Here is a 24,698-nt window from a genome sequence, read left to right as displayed (position 1 = left end):
TCCTTCTTGCTATAGATACTAATGCACTCTCCAGAAAAGAATAATATGCTGTATATTATTAATTACAATAAAATTGGAAATTAATATATAGTCCAAACAGCAATTTACGCTGTAAAAAATACATTGATAAACATAAATAATATGTGAAATCAAATGACAGACTTCTAATGTAGCGAAAGTTATCAATATGATTCGAAGATTTCACAATTTTAGTCATTACAACACATTCTCAGTTTTCTACCAGTGATTTTAATGAGTGTTGAATGTTGTCTTCAGGCTGCTGAGGGCATGATCCTCTGTTAGTCTGTACCAGTCATCTGGAAGATTAGCTCGTTCGCCATTGAACATTTCTGCAAATAAATCTTTAAACTCTTTAAAAACAAACTTCCAGTAATCTGAGGCATCAGCCGTCGTGTCAGGATAGATGGCCCAGTCTGGGTAATATGTGCGGTAATCTTTGTATGGATGAGGTTTCCACTCTGTGTCTCCATTACTGAAACACTTATTGGAGATAACATTTGTAGAACATATAGAATGGTCCAGAGCTTCTGTTTGTTCATCTTTATGTTGTGCTAATCCCCTCGGTCGATGGAGTGAAGCAAAGTGCTCCTTGTGGTCACCTCCTCCAGCCTCGCAGGGGGCTTTACAGAATGGACACTTCTTTCCACATCCAATCACCTTCTTCACCAATTCCTCCTGAGGTTTCAGTGTTACCTGTGAGAGTACAGATCCTGCACTTGTTGAATTTATATCCACTTTTATTTGTTCCTCTAAGACATAAAGATATGATCCAATGTCATTAGCAAACTTTTTAATATGCAAATCACTTTGGAAAACAACAACTTTCAAATTGTTCTGAGAAATAACCAGCTCTTTCTGTAAAATGCTGCAAAACTTGGATAGAAAATCAGATACACCTTCAGCTTGCAGAGTACTTGTGTGATTCAGAGCTTCTTGAAGCTTTGCTGTTAAAATGTGCAGGATATTTACTTGCAAAATCTTAACATGTTCTTGGCCATAATAATACTCTAGAATGTACTGTGAGATCCAACTTGTGACAAAACTCTCATAGTTGTTGATATACTCTACATATTGCTGACATGATTTTATATTTAGCAACCTTTTAAGCACCAAACACTGGAAAAGTTTTCTACTCTTGAATTCCTGAGGACCATTTCTTTGCAAAATGTCTTCTACTATCTCCTTGCCAAGATATTTGTTAATGTGATCAATGATTGCTGGTTTCAAACACAGATCACAGAATTGCTCAGCCCGTCTTTGACATTCGTTTCTTTTTTCAAATACACTTTGGAACATGGAGAAGTATTCTGGTTTCAGCATCTGCAAACAATGACTTGGGTCATTTTTTTGGATAAAGTCATTGTGCATCTTTTGGAACTTCCAGGCTGCACTACCTAAAATATGAAGCTTAAGGTCCAACTCAAAGAATTTTGTAGTCTGAAGAGATATAACATCATGGTTATTCAATTTTTTATTAATCATTTTTAGCAATTGTTTGCAGAACAATTCATTGAAGTCCTCTTTGGTACTAACACACTCAGTGACATAATGATTGCATTTATTGAGTAAAGACACAGCAATCCCTTTTGTAAGCGTCATTAATTCATTAGAAGTGCTGCATAGATGCATTGGATTCATCACAAAACTCTTCTGTTTATATTCATTAAGACTAGAAAGATTACGCAGCTTGTGGTTGATGGAACTGTCATCACACTTCATGTCTTGTTTCAAATGCTGAAGGATTATTTGGCCAATGTTGCGTTTCTCTAGTTTACTTAGTTGTAAAGCAGCTAATGTTTCTCTCCACATTATGTCAAATTCTTTATTTACTTGTTCAGAGCTTAATATACGTTTAGTTTTTCTCTTTGCTTCCAAAATATCTGCCACTTTTTCTTCAATTAATTCTATGTATCGCTCTTGCATGGCTTGGATCTGACATTTCTCTTTTTGGATGAGAAATGTCTTCTCACATTTATCAATGATAAAATGTTCTAGATCTTTCCTCAGATAGTTCACACTCCTGAAGAAGTCTCCTCTAAACATCTCTAAAAGATGGGCATTGTCACAGTCACGTGCAAAATATTCCTGAAGGGCTTGAGACATGATTATCTCCTCTTTGTCCAATAACTGATACATTTCATCTTGTATTTTATTGAAATAATCTGTTCCTAATTTATCATATGGAAGGTTGTAGATTAATGTTTCTGTCTTTAACATCCAATGGTGAATAATTTTCTGGAACCTCCATTCCCAGTCTGAGTACTGGATACAAAGCTGGTTGTAGGCCTCAGTGACCAACCGATTTCTGAAGCTGAAGACAAATTTTTCATGTTTCACTGCATTCCACAAACTTTTTATCCACTCTGTAAATTCTCCAATGGTCTGAGGCTTTCCAGGCATAGATTGCAGAGTTCTAATTATGGATCTTTTTAACTTATTAATATTTTCACTGTAACCAACATTAACTGAGGCCATAGGGGGTATGCCATGCCATAATCCAGGAATATACCAAGAGTGTTTCTCAAGATCACAGTAAATGATGTCAGAAAATGTAGAAATGTCACTTTTTTTCTCCATTTTTGCTGCTACTTTTGTCATTTCATTCAACTGTTCAAGGAATTTCTGTCTAGCTTTCCTATTTTTCACATGAGCAGAAACATCACTCACATTGTGATGTACAAACTGACAATTGGGTTTCTTTCCAATTTCTTTCATCCTTAGAAATGCATGGACCACGATCTGTAAAATATCTTTCATTTCTTCTGTATTTTCCATGGCCATATTAACTATGGTGATATCACTCAACCCAATCACCAATGTCGCCAGCTCATTGTCATGTTCATAACTGCCCTCAAGAGAAGCCAATTCCAAGGATTTCAACCCTTCAGTGTCAATCACCAGAATAAAGTCACAGCCCAGCTCCTCCTGGAAGGTCTCTTTCACTTTAATAAGAGTCATGAAGGCTCCTCGTGTACATCGTCCACTGGCCACAGGGAACTGTAAACCAAACATGGTGTTCAGAAGGGTGGATTTCCCCGTACTCTGCACTCCCAGCACAGTTATCACTCTCATCCTGCAGTGTCCTCCTGTCTTGTTGTCCAGCTCAGTCAGGACATCAGTTATCCACTGCAGGGGGATGTTGGAGGCGTCTCCATCAATCAGCTCCAATGGGAACCCATCCAGCAGGAGATCAGCAGCTACTCCTGGGAGGTTAATATATTTTCTTTCATCTGTATTTCCTCTTATGTTCTCCATGAAATGTTCTGCTTCATAAAACTGCCCCAACTCACGCAGGAAATGTTCTACACCTAAAGTGTTGTCGGCTATTCTTTGATCTATATTCTTTAGCTCACATGCAGTCACTGATAAGTCCTTGCATCTGTCCCTATATTCAGCCTGTAGCACTGACAGATCTCTTCTTCCAAGTGTGTCAAGATTTATTTTCAACCATTTTAGAAAAAGGTGCTTTTGTAAGAAAGATTTGTCTGCAATCTCTCTTAGAAATGTGTTAATTCCTTTAGGCAAATGTTCTTTACTTTGCTGCTTTCGTAGGTGAAGTATTTCTGCCTGAAGCTGTGATTTATATTCCTCTGCATCTCTATCTCCCAGTTCTCTCATTCTGCAGAATTCTTTCTCTGCTTTAGTCAGTTGTTTCCAGAGGTCTCCTTGAAGTTTCATTGTTGTTCTCTTATAATGTGCTATGTCCTGTATCTCACGTATAATTTCCAGAGCTTTTGATTTTGCTTCTCTGCAGTGCAGGTCATTTTCATCTATTATTATATTAACTTCTGATGCTTTTTCTGCAATTTGCTTTAAATTTAATATTTGTGTGTTATTTTTAATTAACTTGTTTATCGCTGTCTGTAATTTCATTACTATCTGGGAGTCATTAATATTTTTATTCTTAATTATTACATTCTGTTTTTTCACTTTTTGACTTGTCAGTAGATCTTTCAGGAATGTCATTGTCTCTTCTCCTGGTTTCCCGCCACTTGCATTAATAACAAGGAAATACTCTGTGTTTTCATTGTGTAACTTGGAAAGCAGCTCATATTGTCTCTCATTTATACTCTCAACAAATATGAACATGGCTGATGATATAAAGGATAAGAAGTTGAACTGTTTGTTGTGAGTTTCCAGGTCTCCGCGCAAATTAGTGACAGCAATGGGCTCTGTGAAAGTATCTAAACCTCCCTGTCCACTTGGAAAATACCAGCATATCTCTACCAGCCCATCTGAGGTTTTCCTTACACTATTTCCACCATCCATATCTCTGTGCACATGAAAATTATGGTTTTGCTGATCAGGACTGAGCACTTGATTTAATATTTTAGACTTTGATGAATTACATTTTCCCAATCTGACAAAAGAGCAAAAGGTCATAGATATGTTTATCAAGTTGTCTTCTCTGAACCCCTTACTGTCATCTAATGATTGAGGTCTCCATCTTTTCACAATATCTCTCATTGCCCATAACATGAAGGTGCAGTTTGAGCCATCACCAGTAGGGAGCAGCAGAGGGACAGCGAATTGACACATGGACATTTTTGATACAATTTGTTGCTGTGAAATATTGTCTCTACATGAATGATTCAAGATATCACAAAGAACATCAAGAGGGTGAATGGAGACATTATCATTATATTGTATATCATTATCCATACTGTCTCCTATCTGTACATCCCACTGGGGAAGATGACTATGTCTTGCAGTTCCATCCAAGGTCAGCAATTTTTGTAGAAATTGTAACTTAACATCGGTAGAATTTTCAGGAACCTTCCAAGCTGCACATTCTTGGTCAATCTGTTGGATAATAGATAAAAGACCTGCAAAAATAACAGCAGTGTTATATGATGACAAATAGTTTTGATGTGTACAGATGTATACAGACATTCCAGGATCATTACAAGCAGCAACTGAGTTTAACTCACCAGCAGCCACAGGTAGTGAAAGCTGTAAGAACAGGTAGGGGAGAGCAGGACAGTCTGCCAACTATCCTATATCTGGTGGGGCAGTCCCGAAGTTGGTTGACTGTACTGCTTAGTTAGGATTTGGTGCAACTGCAAGGACAATTGGGAGGTAAGTCCCGCTTCATAACGTACTGCTCGTGAAGGCAGAGCTGTGTGCACCTAACAGTAGTGCACACAGTATCGCCTAAGTATTTGTCTAAAATGATTAAATTATAGCCATATTACACCATAGGGACCCCTCTGTCTTAAGTGTCCCATGGTCCCCAGTGTCTGAATCCAGCTCTGGTACCATTACTAAAATTGCAGTAAAAGCACCATCACAGTTTGCTGCTGATTACAGCTCATCACAGGAGTAGACCACCCATCCAATTTTGACCATGTCATCAACAGTGCCGAGCAGTGATCAGTCGTGAATTAAAATCCTGTTGTGAACTGCAATTTGCTTATATGGCAAATTATAATTTTTCTGACGGAAGAACCTGCCCAGCCAAGACAGCAAGACATAGATTAGTTAGAATAACATCGTAAGAGTTCACTTAAGCGCTTTGATAGCTACAAACATGATATCCTCCACCTAGTACATGGTGCAAGGCTGATGCTCATTCTAAAAAAAATCTGGGCCTGATTCATTAAGGATCTTAAATGAAGTGGATTCTTATTTCAGTCTCCTGGACAAAACCATGTTACATTGCAAGGGGTGCAAACTAGATTTCTGTTTGGCACATAAGTTAAATACTGACTGTTTTTTCATGTAGCACACAAATATCAACTTTACATTTCAGTGTACAAATAATCAAGTATTTGTGTGCTACATGAAAAAACAGGCAGTATTTAACTTATGGAGAAAACTGTCAGCTGCTGTTGAAAAGAAAGATGTGGAAGTGGCAATTGATAAGAGCCAATAAGATATATTGCAGAGGATCTTGCAAAAGAAATAGGATTGATATTAGTGTATGACCCACTATAAGTATATGAAAACCTAAGTGGTGTGCACAGAATAAGAGGAACATGTCCCCGCTAGACACAAGCATTCCTATAATTTGGCAGGTTAGGGGAGAACTTGAGTTGACAAATGATGACATAGTTAGTCCAGTATCCAGTCCAGAATAAGCCAAGTGATAAATCGGTGACCCCCAGGTATGTGGAGCTTTATGAAATGGAGTGAGAGCACCTATTCTATTATGGTGTGCCCAGGAAGCTCTACCCAGTGTGGGACTAAGAAGACCCTTGGTGACAAGGAGCATCAGGTCCTCTGAACTATACCTGGCATAAACATTTTACATGAGACACTGTCAGCTAGTGGAGTGGATCAAGTGATGCATAAAGTAGTTTTCAAAATCTGGGGCTTCAGATACCATACTACTCCAGAATGGGTGTTCAATGAGGTTGAAGTCCAACATTATACTTGTGTACAAAACATTTTGAAAAATCAACTGAGAGAGAATATCACTCATATTGCGGTGCGTAGTCTCTTCAATGAGGCTACCAGGAAATGGTTCTGGAGACGGCATATCAACATGGGCTGTGCCAGAGTATTTTGAATACCAAGATCAGGAAACTGCACCAGGGCACTATAATTAGTTGTTAGAGTTCAGTTTATGTTCCACACTGTTTGACCCAGGAGAAGGGGGAGTACCGCTACAGCAGGGGAACTTTAGCGCTGGTAATCTGATTATTTTTCTCAATCACTATATCTCATTACTTAATATTAATATGTATACAACAATTTCAAATTTGATAAACTTTTATTATTTCCTCTCTCTTGTTCTTAGTGAGAGAGTAAGTCATTTTTACAAGATTTATTGAAGAGCTGTACGTTAAAATTTCTGACTCAATTTGTTAGTATTAACGTAACATGGCAACATTTTGAATTTTCTTAATTTAAAAGTGTGGTGGTTGACTGCTTAGATTATGTATATCTTGTATTTGTTGAATTTATTATTATTATTTGAAATCTTCTTGGAACTAAGGCTGTAGTGGATAAAGAACTGGCAGACATGTGACTGGTATTGCATTGTTGGTTTCACTTAATATATAAAATATGTTTTGTTATGGAAATATGAGTTAAATATTGTATTACTAGTTTTGAGCCTGAAACAAGTTTTGAAAATCTTAGTTTTCTCTCCTTGTCCTCTATATTGAAAGCCAGTGAGCGACAGTGGGACGACTCTAAAACAGTGGTATAAATGTAGTGAGTACACTATATACTGTATGTTTTTATGTTCTTTTCCCATATACCATACATCCCCTACTTATGAGTCTGAGCATCCTACCTGTATGTGGCCAACTCCAACTGTCTAGAACTTCTCCTCTGGGTCTTGTTTCTCTAGAGCTTGGTCTTTGGATAGGGTCAGGTTCAACTTTGTGTTTCTGTTGATCATTGTTTGAATCATTTTGTGGAAGATGCAGTTTGTGGAGAAATGGAGGCATTTCTGTGCAATAAATAAAAACAAATATATATTACTTTCCATAAATTAAATGTAACTGGGTTAGGGGAACAGGTGCTATCTCCTGGGGTAGATGGTAGTGTACAGCAGCAGAGAAGTCACACAAATCCAAGTTTTTGGGAAAAATATTCACCCTGGCTGTCCGGCACTAACTAAACACACAGGAAAACCCTAAGGACCATGTGTCCTACACACACATACAAAATATAGAGGTAATTGCTCACACTTTCCAGAGTCTCTCAGGAGGCATCCAACCTCCTCCACAGGTCTGAGAGACAGAGGAAACTGCCTAGCAGCTTTTTAAAACACCTCTCACAGGTGCTACAATTAACCACTTTGCTGTCAGACTGGCAGAACAGAAGACTTTATCTGGGCCTTGTAAATGGAGCCTACTCTTCTCTCTCCATTTACACCCCAAAGACCCTTACCAGTTTTTCCTGAAGCTGAATACACTCTTGTGGGAGCTCCTTCTCTTACAAGTCAATATCTCTGGGGATTTAGAGCATACAAGACAGAAAACCTGGCACATTTTCCTCTACCATTCATCACCTGCCCAGTGCTTCTGTCAAACAATGTTACAGCGGTGTGTCAAACCATACATATTCTATAATTCAAACTGTAACATGTCTATAACTAAAATTTGAAACTGCTTCAGCCAAATATATTTTATAACATCTCTGTGTGCTGGAAAATAAACCTGATATTAGTTCATGTCACCTCTCTGTTTAACATTACCATTCTTATGAACTATTTATTTACATTCATTTTAATTTTGACATCTTGCCCTGTGTGTGCTTCCTCAAACCACCCCAGGTAGCCGTATTCCTCTACACTACCATCTCCCACTGCATGCTCTTTGTATAAAATAAATATCTGTAAACAATTACGGCCTATTACCCTCCATAGTTAAGCAGAATATGTCAATAATAAATTATTACTATACAAAATAAAACATAAGTACATCACAAATCACCAATCCGTGCTGTGCTCTGGTGTGATTTTTTTAATTTCTTTATTCTATATGCATATTTTAAGCAATCACTAATATTTTTGGGGGGTTTTTGCTTAATTTTTGCCATTATAGTATGCTTAATTTTGACTGCACACTCAAACAGACCTTCATAGTAGTAAAAATGACAAAAAGTTGCAAAACTCATAACACACATCATCATCAACATTTATTTATATAGTGCAGCAAATTCCGTAGCGCTTTACAATTGGGAACAAACATTAATAAAAAAATACTGGGTGATACATACAGACAGAGAGGTAAGAGAACCCTGCTCGCAAGCTTACAATCTATGGGATATATTAGTGCACTATATATAAAGATGGGCTTTATTACATGCCCTCCTCATGTATCCAGAATGTACAGAGACGGTTACCTGTTTCTTCACTTGTCTCATCCATATTCCTGGGGACAGTATAGTTTTGTGAGCCATTATTTCCTGTAGTAACTGGTAACCTATTCTCTGTTGAATGTTGATTATCTATATTAATCAATACACTGGAATCTACAGAGAAAAAAAATATAATTAGGCTATAATCAGTAAAATATAAAATTTTGTTACTATGCTACAAATATAAAGTATATCAGCTTTCATTAAAATGCTTCTTTACCAGGCACATCTTGCATTTAATACCTTCTATATATGCTGCACAGTTTCTACAGTGTCATATATTACACTATACCGGCTTATGTACAGCACAGTCTGGACTACAGGATATAATTATGTTTGATTATTTGTAGAACAATTACAAAGGAATTGGGCCAAACTCATAAATGGGTGCTGAAACAAAATATTTTAAGAACAGCACAATTTTATGAAAATACTTTAATTTCTTATGTACAAATGGTTATGGCAAAGACCGTCGTACGGTTATTGACTATGTTGAGGGAATGATTTATTTAAAGATTTATTTTTTTCCTTAAAAAGGAAACTAGCTAAATAATCTTCCATCCCAATAATGGTAATATATTGGGGTCTCTCCAAATGTGAATACCTCTATTCATTCTATTCAGCGGTCTCAGCAGTCACACAAAGCTGTGATCTTTGCAGTCTCACTAGATGGAGAGAACCAACAGAACAGCTCTTAGACCCCCCTTTGGACCCCCAAAATACTGTCATTTGTAGGGAGGAGGTTATTTATTTTCCTTTTTAAGGTGGAAGATGTCTGCAACAGGCAATTTTAATTAATATTTGCCCTTGAGGGTCCAACATCAAGTTGCTTCAAGAGCTTTTATGTCAGCCACCTTGCCTACTAGAAAGATACAAGACCCTTTGTTAAGAAACCCCTTGTTTGAAAGATAAAAATATACTTTTTCATGCATGATGCTTAACCAAAGTGATCTGAATAAATGTCCCGCTCCAAAAAGACTCAAAACATCAACTTTTTAAAATCTTGTGCTGTTCACTTGAGAACGTCATGATAAACTCTACTTTTGAGCTACAGGTTATCCCTCATGTTTAGCCATTGATAATTAGAGGCCTTATACATGATATCTGCCCGTGTCACATGTACGGCCGGTACAGTCTGTTGCTCATTGAACAGTGAGTGAGAGCTTTAGTATTTGATGGTCTCCTTAATATCTCCATCCAACACATGTCACTCTTGTGAGGGCATCCTCAGGGGTAGTTAATAAGGCTCTTGGAGCATGGGGTGCTTTTAATAAATATATCCTGTATACCCAGCATCATCTGTAACTGAAAACTAAATCTTACTAGAATATAATTGCTGGTCTGTGTCCTCTCCTCTGTGTTCTGTCCCAGTGGAGCTATCAATGGAAGATGTCCGGGCCAGGAAAGTGTCTGAGTGCTCAGACTCTGTTGGGAAAGGACTTTTTTTCCTAAATAAATTACCTATAAAAAGAAAACAGGACACATCATGTATGTAGAAATATAAATATTTTGAAATGAAAATGTTTTCTGCATGAGAACAGTCTTTGTATATTTACAGTCCATATGTATCAGGCCTCCACTATAAGACAGGGACTCTCTTCTACACAGCTTTCATATTGACATCATTAGGAGGGAGTGGTCTGACAGACATACCAAACTTGTAGCTGGCTCCTGATTGGATGAGCTCTCCAAAAATGAGTCATCTGATATAGCCATTCTTACCAGTGATATCGCTGCCTCTACATTTAAACTTCACAAAAGTCTGCACCAGATCAACGATGGCAGTGATGCAGTTAGAAATATAGGTCCCAGATGTTAGGCTAGTTAAAAAGTTTATTTGTTATGTTTTGTCAGTCCTCATACTCTGTAACCTCAATGAGACTTGTATAAATTGCATATTATAAGTGTAAGGCTAAAGTATATCATTCCTCTGATCTTCCAGATAAAGTGTATTTGGTTCTCCCTGCTGTATCTAAAATGATTTTTATTGGGGTTACATTCTGCATAATCTCTGCTTACTCTATCTATCACAGAACATTTCCGCTTTCAACAAACCAAAAATCCTGGTAACTACTCACATCGCATGCAGGTGAGGACAGCGAGTATAGCAAAAAATAAAGGACTGGAAATCAAAAGCCAGTGAGTTCTTCCTGTATGTTCGTTTTCATCGAATCCTCCTGCAAAGTAATACAATACACATGCTACATCATTGCATCAATACATCAGTGGATACTACAGTAAACAATATCTCTACATTGGGTGCAAGTGGCTATATTAGGGAATATTATGCACTCGCTCCTGCTCTCCGTCACTGCGTCTCACTGCTTGGAGAAACCTATTAGTGGTACCTCTTTGACCTAATATGAGATTAGCCCGGTTAAGTTTCATCCAAATTTCCACATCCCTGCAACCTAGGGGCATATCTACTTGTCCGTTACCCTTTTCCCTAAATTCTTCATCGTAGACTCGCAATGTCCCTGGCCTATCATATATGTAAATTTTGTTTATACGGTGAAGGTATTTCCACACTTCAGTATGTGCATCCAATCTAGTTGCAAGATAACAGGCAGAAAAAATGCAGTAGTCTGCAAGCCAATTGGGGAAATTCTTATACGCATCCTCTCCTATGCCACCTTTAGCGCCTCTAAATCCTTTTTAGAAGTTCCCGTGAATTCAAACATGTTTACAAAGTAACCCTTTTTAATTCTGTCTCTAATATTAGCTCTAATCCTGGACAAGAGGGCCCTGTTCTCACAACGAACCATGGGGCCCTCCTTAACTGGCGCTTTAGGTAATGATGCATGCTGCCCTATGTGAGATTTATTTTTACTGAAATGTGTATTCAAAATCTTGATAAGTTTACGTGGGCCCTGTTCAGGGGTTGAGGAAGAATCATTACTGGTGGATGACCTAGGTGGACTATGTGTAGTCGTGCACGTAACAGCAACAGATACCAACTCACCAATGACTTCTGACACTGCCTGTGCATCTGTTTTCACTGGTCGCTGAACTGCCACCTGAGCATCTACAGTCTGCTGAAGAGTGCCCTCTGTCTGCGACATCCGTGCGACCGAAATGGATGGAAGATCCTGCAGTGCTGAAGACAATGATATGTTAATATCTGTCCCATGGGATGAACCGCCAGTGACACAGAGGAATCTTGAGACCCAGCCAATGAAACTGCAGCGCTAATCTGCGGAGGCATTATGAAACCTGGAGGGGGGGATCTGCCACTGTCCACGCTGTCGCTCCTGCTCTCCGGCACAGTACACCTATACCCCGTTAACTATGACCACTGGGAAAGAAGCGTGGGTAGGGGGTAATAATGAGCATAGCGGCCATGGGGAGAAGGGTAGGGGCAAGCCGTGTTGTAGTGTTGACTGAGACTAGACCCCCGAGGGAGGATATGGGAGGTTCCAAAGTAAAATGGGGGTTGGAACATCATCAAGTGATGGACCATCTGAGGGGACCTACCGATCCGTAATACCTGACACACCGGCAAAGCAGGGATCAACCTGGCTACCGGACAGTGTAGTGGGGCATAACAGCTAAGACCTAGCAATCCTGAGGTATGTCTAACATTACTGGGCTGAGAATTCGTGGGGACCTGTGCTTGACTGGAATTATTCTGGGAAATAGAGTAGAGGGGACCTGTCTAAAGGGGGGTGGGGTGAATGGGTGCTGCCTGTATAGGAACCAAGCCGAAGTGCCCTCCTGCATTAACATTGTGAATCTCAAAGCTGCTGGCAACCGCAAGGCCTAAGGGGACTGAATCCGAGGATCGTGCCTGAAGAAGGAGGTGGGGGGTTAGATAATTATGCACTAGCGGAATTTGATTAACAGCGAAGTGCCTCTGCCAGAAGACACACTGGTGGTCATAGCCCCTGCTGCTGCCTAGTGTAGGCGTTCCCAGCCCCTAAATAAAGAACTGCCACTGGCAGCCCCGAGTACCTGATAATCAGAGGAAGCATCCAGGGAGGGGGGGTGGAGGAAGCTGTCACAGCAACCGCACCATTGTCATCAGGGCCGCGATTTCCACGGGAAGCCAGGGGACGTCACGTGACCTGCGTCCCCGCTGGCCCCAGAAGCTGTGTCCACCACTGGATGACCGGGCATGAGGGGCCCTTCTGTTGGCTCCAGTCATGGGGGACCTGCCATACGGTAGGGATTGGGAGCCCAAAAGAGGTAAGGCGGAGGGGATGCTGTAGGAAGTGGGGTCAAAAAAGCTGGCCAGGACGCTGGGGGACCTGACAAGGTGGGACATGACAATGGGGTAAGGAGAGACACGGAGACAAAAAGGGAAAAAAAAAAAAGTAATACAGAGGGGAACAGGAAAGAAATGGAAGATGAGGGGGAGGGAGGGGGGAACGGAGGACAGGGGGAGAAAAATATCCGAGAAGAAACGGGGGGAAAACCGAAAATGTGCAGAGAGAAACACACGGGAAGGAGGAGGGGGGAAGAGAGAAAGAAAAGACAAAAATACAGCCAAAAAGAAGCACAATACAAATCCTGAGCTCCTTCTAACTTGCTGCTAGAACAAGAGGAACAACTTCTAAAGTCAGGGATATATAAAGACCCTCTAAAGACCCTCCCCTGACTCCTAATTTGCATGCTTTTATAATCGTTCTGGCTAAATGCCTCACTCCCTATAGTAGTTGTATTTGGTTTAAACTATTGTACATTTACTAACCTAACTTTTTATTCCTTCCCTTAGGAAAGAATTGTCTAAACAAAATATAGCTGACAAGTGATTAGAATGAGTGCAATTTACTGTGGTAGATTCTACGATTATTAAAATTCAGTCGGGTGTTCTGTGACCAGATACAATTCCTGGAACTACGATGTCCTGAGAGGTGGGGGGAATCAGACATCTGTCTATATTTTAAATGAGGCACTTTTTACACTATCCGGGTGAATGTTATGCAGGAAAGCACAGTCCATGTACACTTCTACCAATGGGATGAAGAAACATCAGAAATACATGTGTCACATCAGGGGCAGGCTGGGCTGGGGTACAGGGGGGCATCTGCCCCCCATGCCGGTCCCTTAGAAGGCTATCTTGGGCTGGATCAATGGGCCACCTGCACTCTTTGTCCTTTAAAATAGGCTGCTGAGTTGAGTCTTGCCCCCTAGGTTGAACTTTGCCAGCCCTCCCCTGTGTCACGTGTAATGGACACTTGCCCAATGTCCCTTTACTCTCATGATTAATCTAAGACATAACTAAGACTTGATAAAGCTGCTTTTATTTTTAAATAGATAAGTTAAAATTAATAAGAGGGTGGTGAAAAAGTGATAGTAGACAGGACTATAGGGCAATAAAGAGATCCACAGATGGACGCACAAACTGTTTTTCACAAAGGTTCGTCCCAAAGCGAAGTGGGCATGCAGGTAAATAAGGTGAATGTGTACGAAGCAATTGGGCTGAACATCCACAGACTTTGCCGTTAGTAGATAACCTTTGCTCTCTCTTTATACTACATTTGAATTTTTTTCTGTGAAGATCACTCTGTTCATTCTGACGTCCTTCTCACCTCTCACCACTAGGTGGCCACTCAGTCAGTGGGAATATCAGAGGCTAACGTGCAATAGATCTCCAGAATTAAATTAATTACAATAATACAAACAACAATGTAAAATGTGTGAACAGTTATTATCAATCTGTAAATTTAAAACCTAGATGTATCTTGCCATGTAATTATCTCTTTGTTCTTGAATATACATTCTCTGGTTTATCAAGAGGAGATTCATCTCCAATTTCTGGTGGAGCCCCTGTGTGCTGGTCCTTAGACCCTGTGATCTCCTTGACCAGTGAATGTTCATTAAAATCTCTCTGTACCGAAGGTTTCTTAATAAGAACTGTATTATCATTATTATTGTTTGAATTCAAGGGATACTAACATTTTGTGCAACTTGTAGCTCTTCTTACCATCTGAATGTTACATAGAAAACTCATTTTGAGCATACTAAGGCAATTGGCCATGTAGCAAAATGCATTTTTCTGTACAACTGCATTTATTAAACGCCTTTCACTCTTTTGTAGGAATGCGTTACCTTTGTGCATGTTCATGAATCATTTCCCTAGACACATTGCTTTCATTATTTATTGAAATTCTCAATTTGTGTCTCATTTATTTATTCATTTTCCTTTATTTATATGATGCCGATATATACAAAGCACTTTACAGATAATCCCTGCCCCCTTCAGTTTTGAGCCTGAATTCTCAAAAACAAAAAATAGGGTAGGGTTAGGATTAGGTTTAACCCTAACTCCTAACCCTAATACCTCTAACCCCTAAAATAGTACTTACATGACATAAATAATAGGCGGGTCTGTCCATCGCTGCTTTAAGCCAAGTCGCGGGTAGTGATGACATTATTTTCTCCAGTCAGCAACAGAGCAAGTCGTGATATGAAGTAATCTGCATTTCGGTAATAGTTATTTTTGCATCTTGTTTTACTTATGAATCGGAGTCCTCATGCCGTTGTCTTCTGTGGCAGTGTAGTCACTATCATTAATAGGTACTACACTCAAGTACATAGTCCCCTTCGGTGGTAGTCACTTTAACGTGCTGATAACACCGACAGTGAATACCACGAAGGAAAAACAACGTAAATGACTTCGCCGACTTAGAAGAAATGATGACTGACCTTAACAATGACAGAAGAAGTTCCCGGCAGTGTAAGAACAAATCACGATCCCTAGGAAGAACGGCATCTTGTTTCTACGTCATTTTCAATTGCGACCTTTGTATCACTATTTTTAATGCCGATTTCCTAGTCGACCTCAGTATTACACTTAGGCTTAAGTGTAACAGGTCGGATGACAAGCTGCATTGCCGCTTTAAAAATAGTGATACAAATGTCGCAATTGAAATGACGTAGAATCAACATGCCATTCTTACTAGGGATCGTGATTTGTTCACACACTGCAGGGAACTTCTTCTGTCATTGTTAAGGTCAGTCATCATTTCTTCTAAGTCAGCGAAGTCATTTACGTTGTTTTTCCTTTTTCCTTCGTGGTAGTCACTGTCGGTGACACCACCTCCGAAATTTCATACCACACCCGTCCCCTTAACATAGCACTGTAACAATAAAGCACAATGTTTTGGGGTACATACCAGCTCATTGTTAGGTGCTCTCGCTATAACTCCCATAATGCAAATGCTACAAACGCCACCCACATCCATCTACACCACTCCCCTTCCATAGTGCAAATTACTTTCTTATCAGACATGTGTAGGGGAAGAGGATGGGAGGGAGAGGCAAGAAGGAAGGGAACAGGAGGTGATCACCAGTGATCATTTGTGGCTTCTTACAGTTTGCAATCAAATTCATTGCTTCCCATAGAAATATATTTTCCCATTTACTGTCCTGCTCAGAACACACATTAAGAAAGAAGATTTGATGTCATAAAAGCCTTAATTTGTTTCTCATCAGTAAACAGGAGCAGGCTTCAGAATCCTGCAAACTGTTATTGTGTCTTTCTTATAACACCTTATTGAATGTATAATGATATGGATAATCAATTCAGACAAAATTGAAGTTGAATTAAGCTGGTTATAAAATAACGATAGGATGCTTAAGAGTTAATGAGTTATAGTGCATTAATATATATTGACAAATTAAGCTGTTTTTCTTTTTCAGACAGTGTTGCCTAAATGTATTGCAAAGCAGTAACGTATTTAATTGAAATGTGCCCTTCGTTATACATGTTAGGGAATAGGGAAGTTGTGGTACAGTAAGTTAGCGCCTGATAAAATGTGGGAAGATTAACTTGGATTAATGCCTATATCTGGGGGGTGAGGGGAGATGTTGATAGTTCCTGATATGTGGAGTGATATTATTGGTCTAAAGTCTCATATGATGCTTTTATCTACGTATTAGTTTGTGATTTTAAGATATGAAATGCAAAAGTAATATGAAATGGCCATTGTTCTAGTTGAATTGAATGGTCTGTATTGCGCATAGATAATAAAAAAGAGAATATTTTGAAGAGACTTCGTTTTTGGATTATTTCTGAAATATCCATAACATATATACTGTAAGAACATTACACAGGATAATATTTCATGTTATTTATAGTTATATGAATTCCGTTTTGTCTCCGAGCTGCTGAAATAAGACAACATCTGAATCAGATATTATTACATTCTGACCTTTTATAACAGATCTAAGTAATGTAGCTACCTCGGCTTACACCTGAAAATACATTCGCTTGGCCCTCAAATTCTGTACTAATGTAATAATGTAATAATGTAATAATGTAATAATGTAGTCCCAAACTGTATAAATGGTAATAGGTATGTGATTACCGCAAATGCATGCTGTATACCATCAGGAACTTCCAATGCTCCCAGAAACCAGGCTAGCAAGAGAGGTGGGGGCAAATGCCCCCTGCTCCAGCTCCCCACCATTATTTAAGTCCTACTCGCTGGCACAGACTAGTGATATAGTTGTGGTTGGCCGACTGTGCTTAGAAGAGAACTGCAGACCTATCCCAGTCATGTCTATTGGTGGAAATGTCAGTGACATTAAAGTAACATTTAAATAAAAAACACACTATCACTTTAAAAAAATATATTCTTTAGCTCCAAGCATGATAAAGTTTTCTCATCAATGAAAGCCCATGAAACCTTTGTTACCCCCCCCCCCCCAAATTATTGCAGATATTTAATATAGTAAAGAACCACCACACCAAGTTATAAGTAACCCGAAAATGTTGCACAATTTCAAATTTTTATAATGATTCATAACATATACTCAACAATTAAAAAAAATTCGGGTGGTGCGTTCATACACTATTAACATAGGGATAAGGGAAATGTGTGTATACTGCTGGGGCAATCTGTGATTATATATGACAACATTTCGAAATTTATTGATGTATTGCTTAAAAATAGAACTTTTCTTACTGAATTACCAACTGTAGTGAAATATTGAAAACATTTTTGTGCATAAGTTGCAAATAAAGTGCAATAAAATAGCAGCATCAAACTACTAATCCTCGCTTCTGTGATTTTCATTTATTTTGCTTATCATTAAATCCGTTGTGTTGAAATTTTGTTCTCCTGCTTTTATGCCTCTTGAGTTATTCATTTGTATATAGTATATCAGCCCTGACCACTATTTATAATGACTGCTTGAAAAGATCAGCTTCAAGCAATTAATTACATTATATAGTCTAGAGATAAAACATTCTCTTTGTATAAAGCATAAATCTGCTTATCAGTCTTAATGGCTAGATCCTTCATATCCATGAGAAAACAATAAGCTCTGCATGTGACCAGAAAGATCATGTGACTTTAAAACATGGCTTTAAAGTAGCTAATAATGTTGGTGTTATGGCGAGATCTGTTAACTTGGCAGGCTGTATACCATTATATATTGTCAAAAATGATTTGTTGTTCCAAATGGGTACTGTGATAGAGAGAGAGGTAGAACAGCTGGCAGATCCAAAGGTTCATGTACACTTAGGGGGGTATTCAATTGTTAGCGAGTTCCGCTAAATACTCGCGCTCTAAAAATATTACCGGTAATACGGTAATATGCGCGTAAATACGGTTAATATGGTAATATACTCGCTGGATTTCAGCTCGCAGCTCAGGAAGCTGCGAGCTGAAATCCAGCGAGATATTACCGTATTAACGGTAATATTTTTAGAGCACAAGTATTTAGCGGAACTCGCTAACAATTGAATACCCCCCTTAGTGTTGGGAGCAGCACACAGTCAGGTGGTATGTGGACACTTAGGGGAAGTGAGAACAAGGGAACATGTTCTACGCAGGTTTTACATGCCCGGAGTCTAACTAGCTGTGAAGAGGTTTTGTAGGGCTTGTGCGGTGTGTCAAAAAACCTATCCCAATGTCTCAGTAATGCCACAATCAGAAAGGTCTCATAAGTGTCCTTTTACAAAAATAAGGGGCTATGAGTGAAGAGAGACAGAGAGGGAGGACAGGCTGTTACAGGACAGTGCTCTCAAGTAGCAAGAAAACAAAATCACCTGTTAATGCAGAAGTTGTGCGTGTATCCGATTCAAAACAGGGTTAGATTTACTAAACTGCGGGTTTGAAAAAGTTGAGATGTTGCCTATAGCAACCATTCAGATTCTAGTTATCATATAGTTAGTACATTCTACAAAATGACAGCTAGACTCTGATTAGTTGCTATAGGCAACATCTCCACTTTTTCAACCTGTAGTGTTCACAGCTGTATGTGAATCTAATCTCCTGTTTATGGAGAAACTAAGCGTATCTAGTAAACGGTTTCAGAGAGTCTAATCACAGTCAGCGCTCAGCCAACATTGCAGTTTGCAGAGAGTAAGGAATAATGATCAAATGTCCCTCCAATGGTCCAGTGGCAAGAAACTTAGAGCGACCGGAGGCAATATAGATGATTAACCCCAGTTTTAGTAGATCACCAATATCCACCAATTAACCAATAACACACTGACGCGTTTCTCGGCTAACATGAAGCCGTTTCATCAGAGGCATAAGTAATAGTTCATTTGTATGCACTGCTTTACTGTTTTATAGTGCCCACAATTGACAAGCAGCCGATCACGTGATCCCAGGCTGCCAATCCAACAAGGTCTTCAGTCATCAACTGAATCTATGTGACCCACCTAACCTATGTATAAGACATGTGTGACAAAGTAAAAGTATAAAATGTGATTTAACTTGCATGCTTTGAAAGTGTCTTTACCACAGCAACAGCAGTGACAGTGTGTCTGTATTGGAGAAGAATTACAGAGCACCTGAGGAGACTTTTTTTTAAAGGTAAGGTGGGAGTGTCGTCTGTCCATCAAGCTAAGGCTGTGGGAGGAGTCTCAAGTATAAAACCCTGTATTGTGAATTTGTGCATGGCTACCGATGCCAGCGTGTGGCCAGTTACCAGAGAGGGAAATGGTGGCTAGCCAGTGTTAGGTTGCCTGGTGTCGTCTTGACAAAGTATATGCTGTTTATAGCGATGGGACAATAAAAGTACCATTTATTTCAAGCAAGAAGTTGTATTACAAATATTAATATTTATAATACAACTTAAAAAATAATATTTGTATTACAAATGGTTGTAATGTTAATTTGTCATGTTTCTATGCAGTTATCTTTACTATACATCTGCTATGTTGCAGCAAATATTTTATCATCTGAGGGTGCTCGTGTCACAATACATACATAATACAACATGACGCCATTTCTTACCTCTCTGCATTTCCAGATGAGCATAAGATTCTCAGTATAACTTAATATCAGTAGCCGCCTTCAGCTGTTTTCTATATTTAGGTTTCCTGGACCTTTCCCTCTGGTTGCTGTAGCTTCTTTTCCTGTTTGATTGTAATGTTAATTTGTCATTTTTCTGTGCAGATTTATCTTCACTATACATCTGCTATGTTGAATCAAATATTTTACACAAGGTGGTACATCATTCCCATATATATATATTGTATTATTATATTATATTATATTATATTATGTTATATTATATTATATTCAGGCTGTTGTTGCAGCTGTGCACAACTTCTATAATACACTAAACGTCCTTAGGGACAAAGTGTAATCAAACCCAGTGAGTAAGTCTGTGTGATGGGCCGTATGGGGAACATTTATAAACATTGTTGCAAGATTAATTCAATATAAAATCCAATTCTATTTAGAAAATAAATACAATAAAATCATCAGTGCAAAATAAAAAACCAAGATCAGCCTGGGCTGATTAATACTAAAGCAGTGGGACAACAAACATGAGATCTCCCAGCAAAAAAACAACCTGCACCACTATGAGAGGAAGACCCTTAGAGTGGGGGCCCCACAGTAATAATGTGAGACCTGCCCCAGCCTAATAAGTGTGGGGCTGACTTCTCTAAGTAAATCAGGCCCACAAAAGTCACGTGACTCCTCAGGCCAAACCAACCCCATGCTTAATAGCAGTAATTCTGCTTCTCCTGGGGTAATGGGGGAAGGGTAATAATGTAGAATGTCATAAATCATTAAGTACTTTTGTGGAAGTTCTGGAAGACAGTGACTACGTGGGCATGCTTGTTATTGTGGAACTACAAGTGTCACTCTGTATGTAGCTGCCAGAGTCTGCGGCATCCTCCTGATGAAGGTGCTTTGTGCATCGAAATGCGTCAAGCAATTAACAACACTGTGACAAAGAACAGCAAAGTGTATTTCTTCTAACCCACAGTAGGCAGCGCATTTGTTGGATATTGTATTATTTACTTCCTGAGCTACAGTGGAGACAAAACAGCAGACTACTGGGGTGGTGAGATTATACACCGTGTTTTACCATCGCCTTGGGGGGCCACATTGTTCCACATATAACACTCCCATCTGTCTATTGTTATTCCTCCATTTATCATCTGCTCGGGTTAAAATAATAGATTTAGAATATTCACCTAATTCACCAATATGCTAAAACACAGTACTTGTTGTAATATATCTAGAGTGTAAATATATATGAAGGTTCCTCTGACTCTGTCATAGTGGATGTTGTTTAGAATCAGTGATCAGTGTGATATATTAATGATGTGCTCTCCGTCCAGGTTCCTAAGCTGGGAGATATAAGTTCTATGGAAACTGTGTCTTTTCTGGTACTGGAATTTAGAGATGATTGGAAGCTTGTGCAGACTTACCCAAGCCCTGATGTCTGGCGTTGGGCTCATCCCCATTCACTGCATCTGCTTTTCCCCAGGACTGATACCAATCAGGGCCAGCGCTACCATGAGGCGAAAGTAGGCCGTTGCCTAGAGCACCAATGGTTAGGGAGCAACTTAACCCTGAATGGGTGAAATAATGTCACTCATTCAGTACTTTTGTCCCCACGCTGGACACCAGCCGCTGACATGGATGTGCTGCAGCCAGACACCTCTTACCTGTGATACTGCCCCATGTCTGTGATGGGCTGGGAGTGTGGCACTTGGCACCCACAGCATTGTCTGTATCTGGAGGTGCCACCTATGGCACCCACAGAGCTTCCGCCAGCCCAGCCAACACTAATTAACCATCACAGGTATTGCAGTAAATGGCATATAGGGAAAGAGAGCAAAATAATGCACATTTTTTACTCTAAAATGATTGTGAGACTTCCCATTTCATATGTTCGCTTTCCTGGAGCGTCCCAGATACTTTTGTGTATAGAGTGACTTTTATATGTTTAGTTTTGTTCCTGGAAGAAACGGCATCTATTAACATTTGTTACTGATGGCTTTATTCCTGCTAGAAGAGTATTTATATCTATTGTCAGTGTTTTACTACATAATACTGTGTTTTGGACTGTGTAGTGGATAAATCTGGACAACATATGTAGCCTTAGCTTCCAGGCTGTAAACACCTCCAAGGGAAAGAGTAACAAAATATGTCACGTCCAAGGTCTATACTTTCACCCCATTCACTAGTAAACATTTCTGTACAAACAAACAGGGCAAGAAATGCCTCTAATCATCAATATCCCTGGGAACAAGGGAGCAATGGCTGAGCTAGGAGTGAGGTAATTATATATTATCTGGCCGTAACATATCAGAATATAGCTTGTGGGCAACAAATGTATATAAAGACAAAAATAATCATACACTTAGGTCATACTTTCAAAAATAATGAAACCTGGGAAGAAATCAGTTGAACAAAGTGTTTCCCCATCTATGGCGCATTTAACAGTGGTAAAAATATTGGGAACAGCAAGACCTGAATTAAATTTTGAAAAGAAATATGGATGAAGATCCCTGTGGATTTAGCAATAGAAAAGAACAGGAAAGTGTTAAGTTTAAAGTCACCTTTAGATGTAGAGCAGAGGTCCACTAGTGAGGTTTATCTGCTGCATACTGAACCTTCTTTATCCATAGATGGTCATATTTTATGCTGAAAAACCTGCACAACTTAAAAAAAACAATACATTGTAATTCTTCTAAAACCTACACACTTCAAATAAACAATACTTATAATGCCCCTATACTGCCATTGGCTGGTGCGCACATGCACAATGTCAGCAGGTGGTGAGTAGTATTTCCTTCTCCTGGAGAGACTGACGATATCCCAACCAGGACAAGTTTTCTAATCATTTAGTCTAACAATGATCAATGAAATATTAATAAATTATTCTATAGATAAAAACAACACTATTTCCTATATGTGTCCAGCAATTCAAAAATGACAGTAAGCAATTTTACTGATCTTATAAAGAAGTCCTAACAAAGTAGGTCTACCCCAAGCAATAACAACTCTGCTTTCAATTTATAACCCTAGATTCTCTTTTATTCTAAAACTAGCTCTTGTTTGCTCTTATTTGCATACTATGGGTTAAGCTGAATTTCTACCATAGAAATTAACAGTTAATGTGAACTTTTTAGGTTGTCGTCTGACCAGGGCTTACATGTGACAATGAATATACAAGTCCTTACCTGCACTGGATGACTCCGGTACTGTATAACACTCCTCTGTCAGTCTCTGCCCTCCGGGTCGGATAGATGATCCCTATTTCCTCATGTGCTGGATCTGATTCAGGTGATCTCTGTCCAGCGTGTTGTACTTGCTGCGTCTGTGGCTGCTGCTCTCTCTCTGTCACTTCACTCACTGCTGCTTCCTTCCTTATAAATCACTTAAAAAAGGAACCTAGTTTATTCTAAAATATTGCTGCCGAAACTTGGTATTATTTATTAAAACACGAAGCAGTGAGTGACTTTCTTTTATTATTTATTATAATATAGGGAATTTAGAGTGTAAGCTCCAATAGGGCAGGGGCTGATGTGAATCTGATATGAATGATTCCATATTCTCTGTAGAGTGCTGAGTAATACGATTGAAGCTAAATATAGATATTAATAATAATAATATTGTGTATGCAGAGCTTTTCTATTTGTGCAAATGCACCTCCTTGTCCACCGTATACATACCACGGTCCACGCTCTGCTTTTGGGAACTATCCCCGGAAATGGACTTAGTATTGGCGGAAAGCAGTCTCACTGAGTCCTGTCTACAACCAATTTAGGATTACTTGTTTCAACTTTTCTCACTTATATCTCAAATTAATCAGCAGAAGGAAACAATGGGACTATAAGGTGACTCTTTTAGTGTGCTTCACGTTTTCACCTGAAAGGTGAAAAATTCGTCACATTAAAAATGTTAGGCCAAGGCCAAATCTTCTAGGATGTGCAAAAATGTTACATATGGTATCAGGTTGCCAAATGTTACACCCATGCAGATGCTGCCAAAGTTCACGTCCAATGCTCAATATTAAGCACATTTTGTAAAACAAACATTGTAAATAAAAGATTGTACATTGTGGTTCTAGATCATTCAGGAATTTAAATCTACAACTTACAAGCCATTTGCGTAATTCAGAAAATGAATTAATTGAATAATAATAAAATAAGAGTCATGTACTAAAAGAACAACATTGTAGAATATATGTTTGAGTTTTACTTCTGGCTTAAATATAGAGGACAAGAAAATGGATCCAGTACTTAATGAAAACACAAAGTTTATTTCCACTGGTGTTCCTAGTTTTAAAAAAATAACCGCTTCTCCCTCTTTTTCAGGGGAATGACCAAATCCTGGAATGACCAGATATATTGTAGAATGTCACTGTAAGTACACCAATGCGATGCAACATAAATCTTATTTATATAATGGGGGGGTGGGCTATTGTGACCTGCTGTGCTTTTAATTATCAAGATTTTTTTTATAATAAACAGTAATGATTTAGGGCATTTCTCAGGGAAATGATAGTTAAAATGACAAAATATCACATAATTTTCACTACACGTACTAAGTAGAGGTAACAGAAAAATGTGTTGACCTTAACATGAACACATGTAAATAGATCTATATATACAGAGACAGGCTATACAAACCCCATATACTACTTTG

At 38.9% G+C, this 24,698-nt stretch overlaps 1 protein-coding gene and 1 long non-coding RNA gene across 2 annotated transcripts; both read right to left on the bottom strand.

Annotated features, from left to right (window-relative positions):
• Window positions 1-249: 249 nt before the first annotated feature.
• LOC142097197 (interferon-induced very large GTPase 1-like) lies at window positions 250-15,757 on the bottom strand. The gene is made up of 7 exons (XM_075178845.1): window positions 12,790-15,757; window positions 11,801-11,935; window positions 10,917-11,015; window positions 10,162-10,299; window positions 8,824-8,952; window positions 7,265-7,423; window positions 250-4,847 (listed from the first exon to the last, which is right to left on the bottom strand). Exons 2-7 carry the CDS (start codon window positions 11,898-11,900, stop codon window positions 250-252), a joined length of 5,223 nt encoding a protein of 1,740 aa, XP_075034946.1. The 5' UTR covers window positions 11,901-11,935; window positions 12,790-15,757.
• Window positions 15,758-16,925: 1,168 nt separating this feature from the next.
• Window positions 16,926-23,716, bottom strand: LOC142098590 (uncharacterized). Its single transcript, XR_012678361.1, has 3 exons — window positions 23,231-23,716; window positions 20,037-20,158; window positions 16,926-16,950 (listed from the first exon to the last, which is right to left on the bottom strand). It is a non-coding gene; the product is annotated as an uncharacterized LOC142098590 (long non-coding RNA).
• Between the last annotated feature and the right edge of the window lie 982 nt (window positions 23,717-24,698).

Source organism: Mixophyes fleayi, chromosome 7 (assembly GCF_038048845.1).
Source record: "Mixophyes fleayi isolate aMixFle1 chromosome 7, aMixFle1.hap1, whole genome shotgun sequence".
Taxonomy (NCBI): Eukaryota; Metazoa; Chordata; class Amphibia; order Anura; family Limnodynastidae; genus Mixophyes; species Mixophyes fleayi.
The sequence above is the reverse complement of the archived record's forward strand: the minus strand, read 5'-3'. Positions and strand labels throughout refer to the sequence as shown.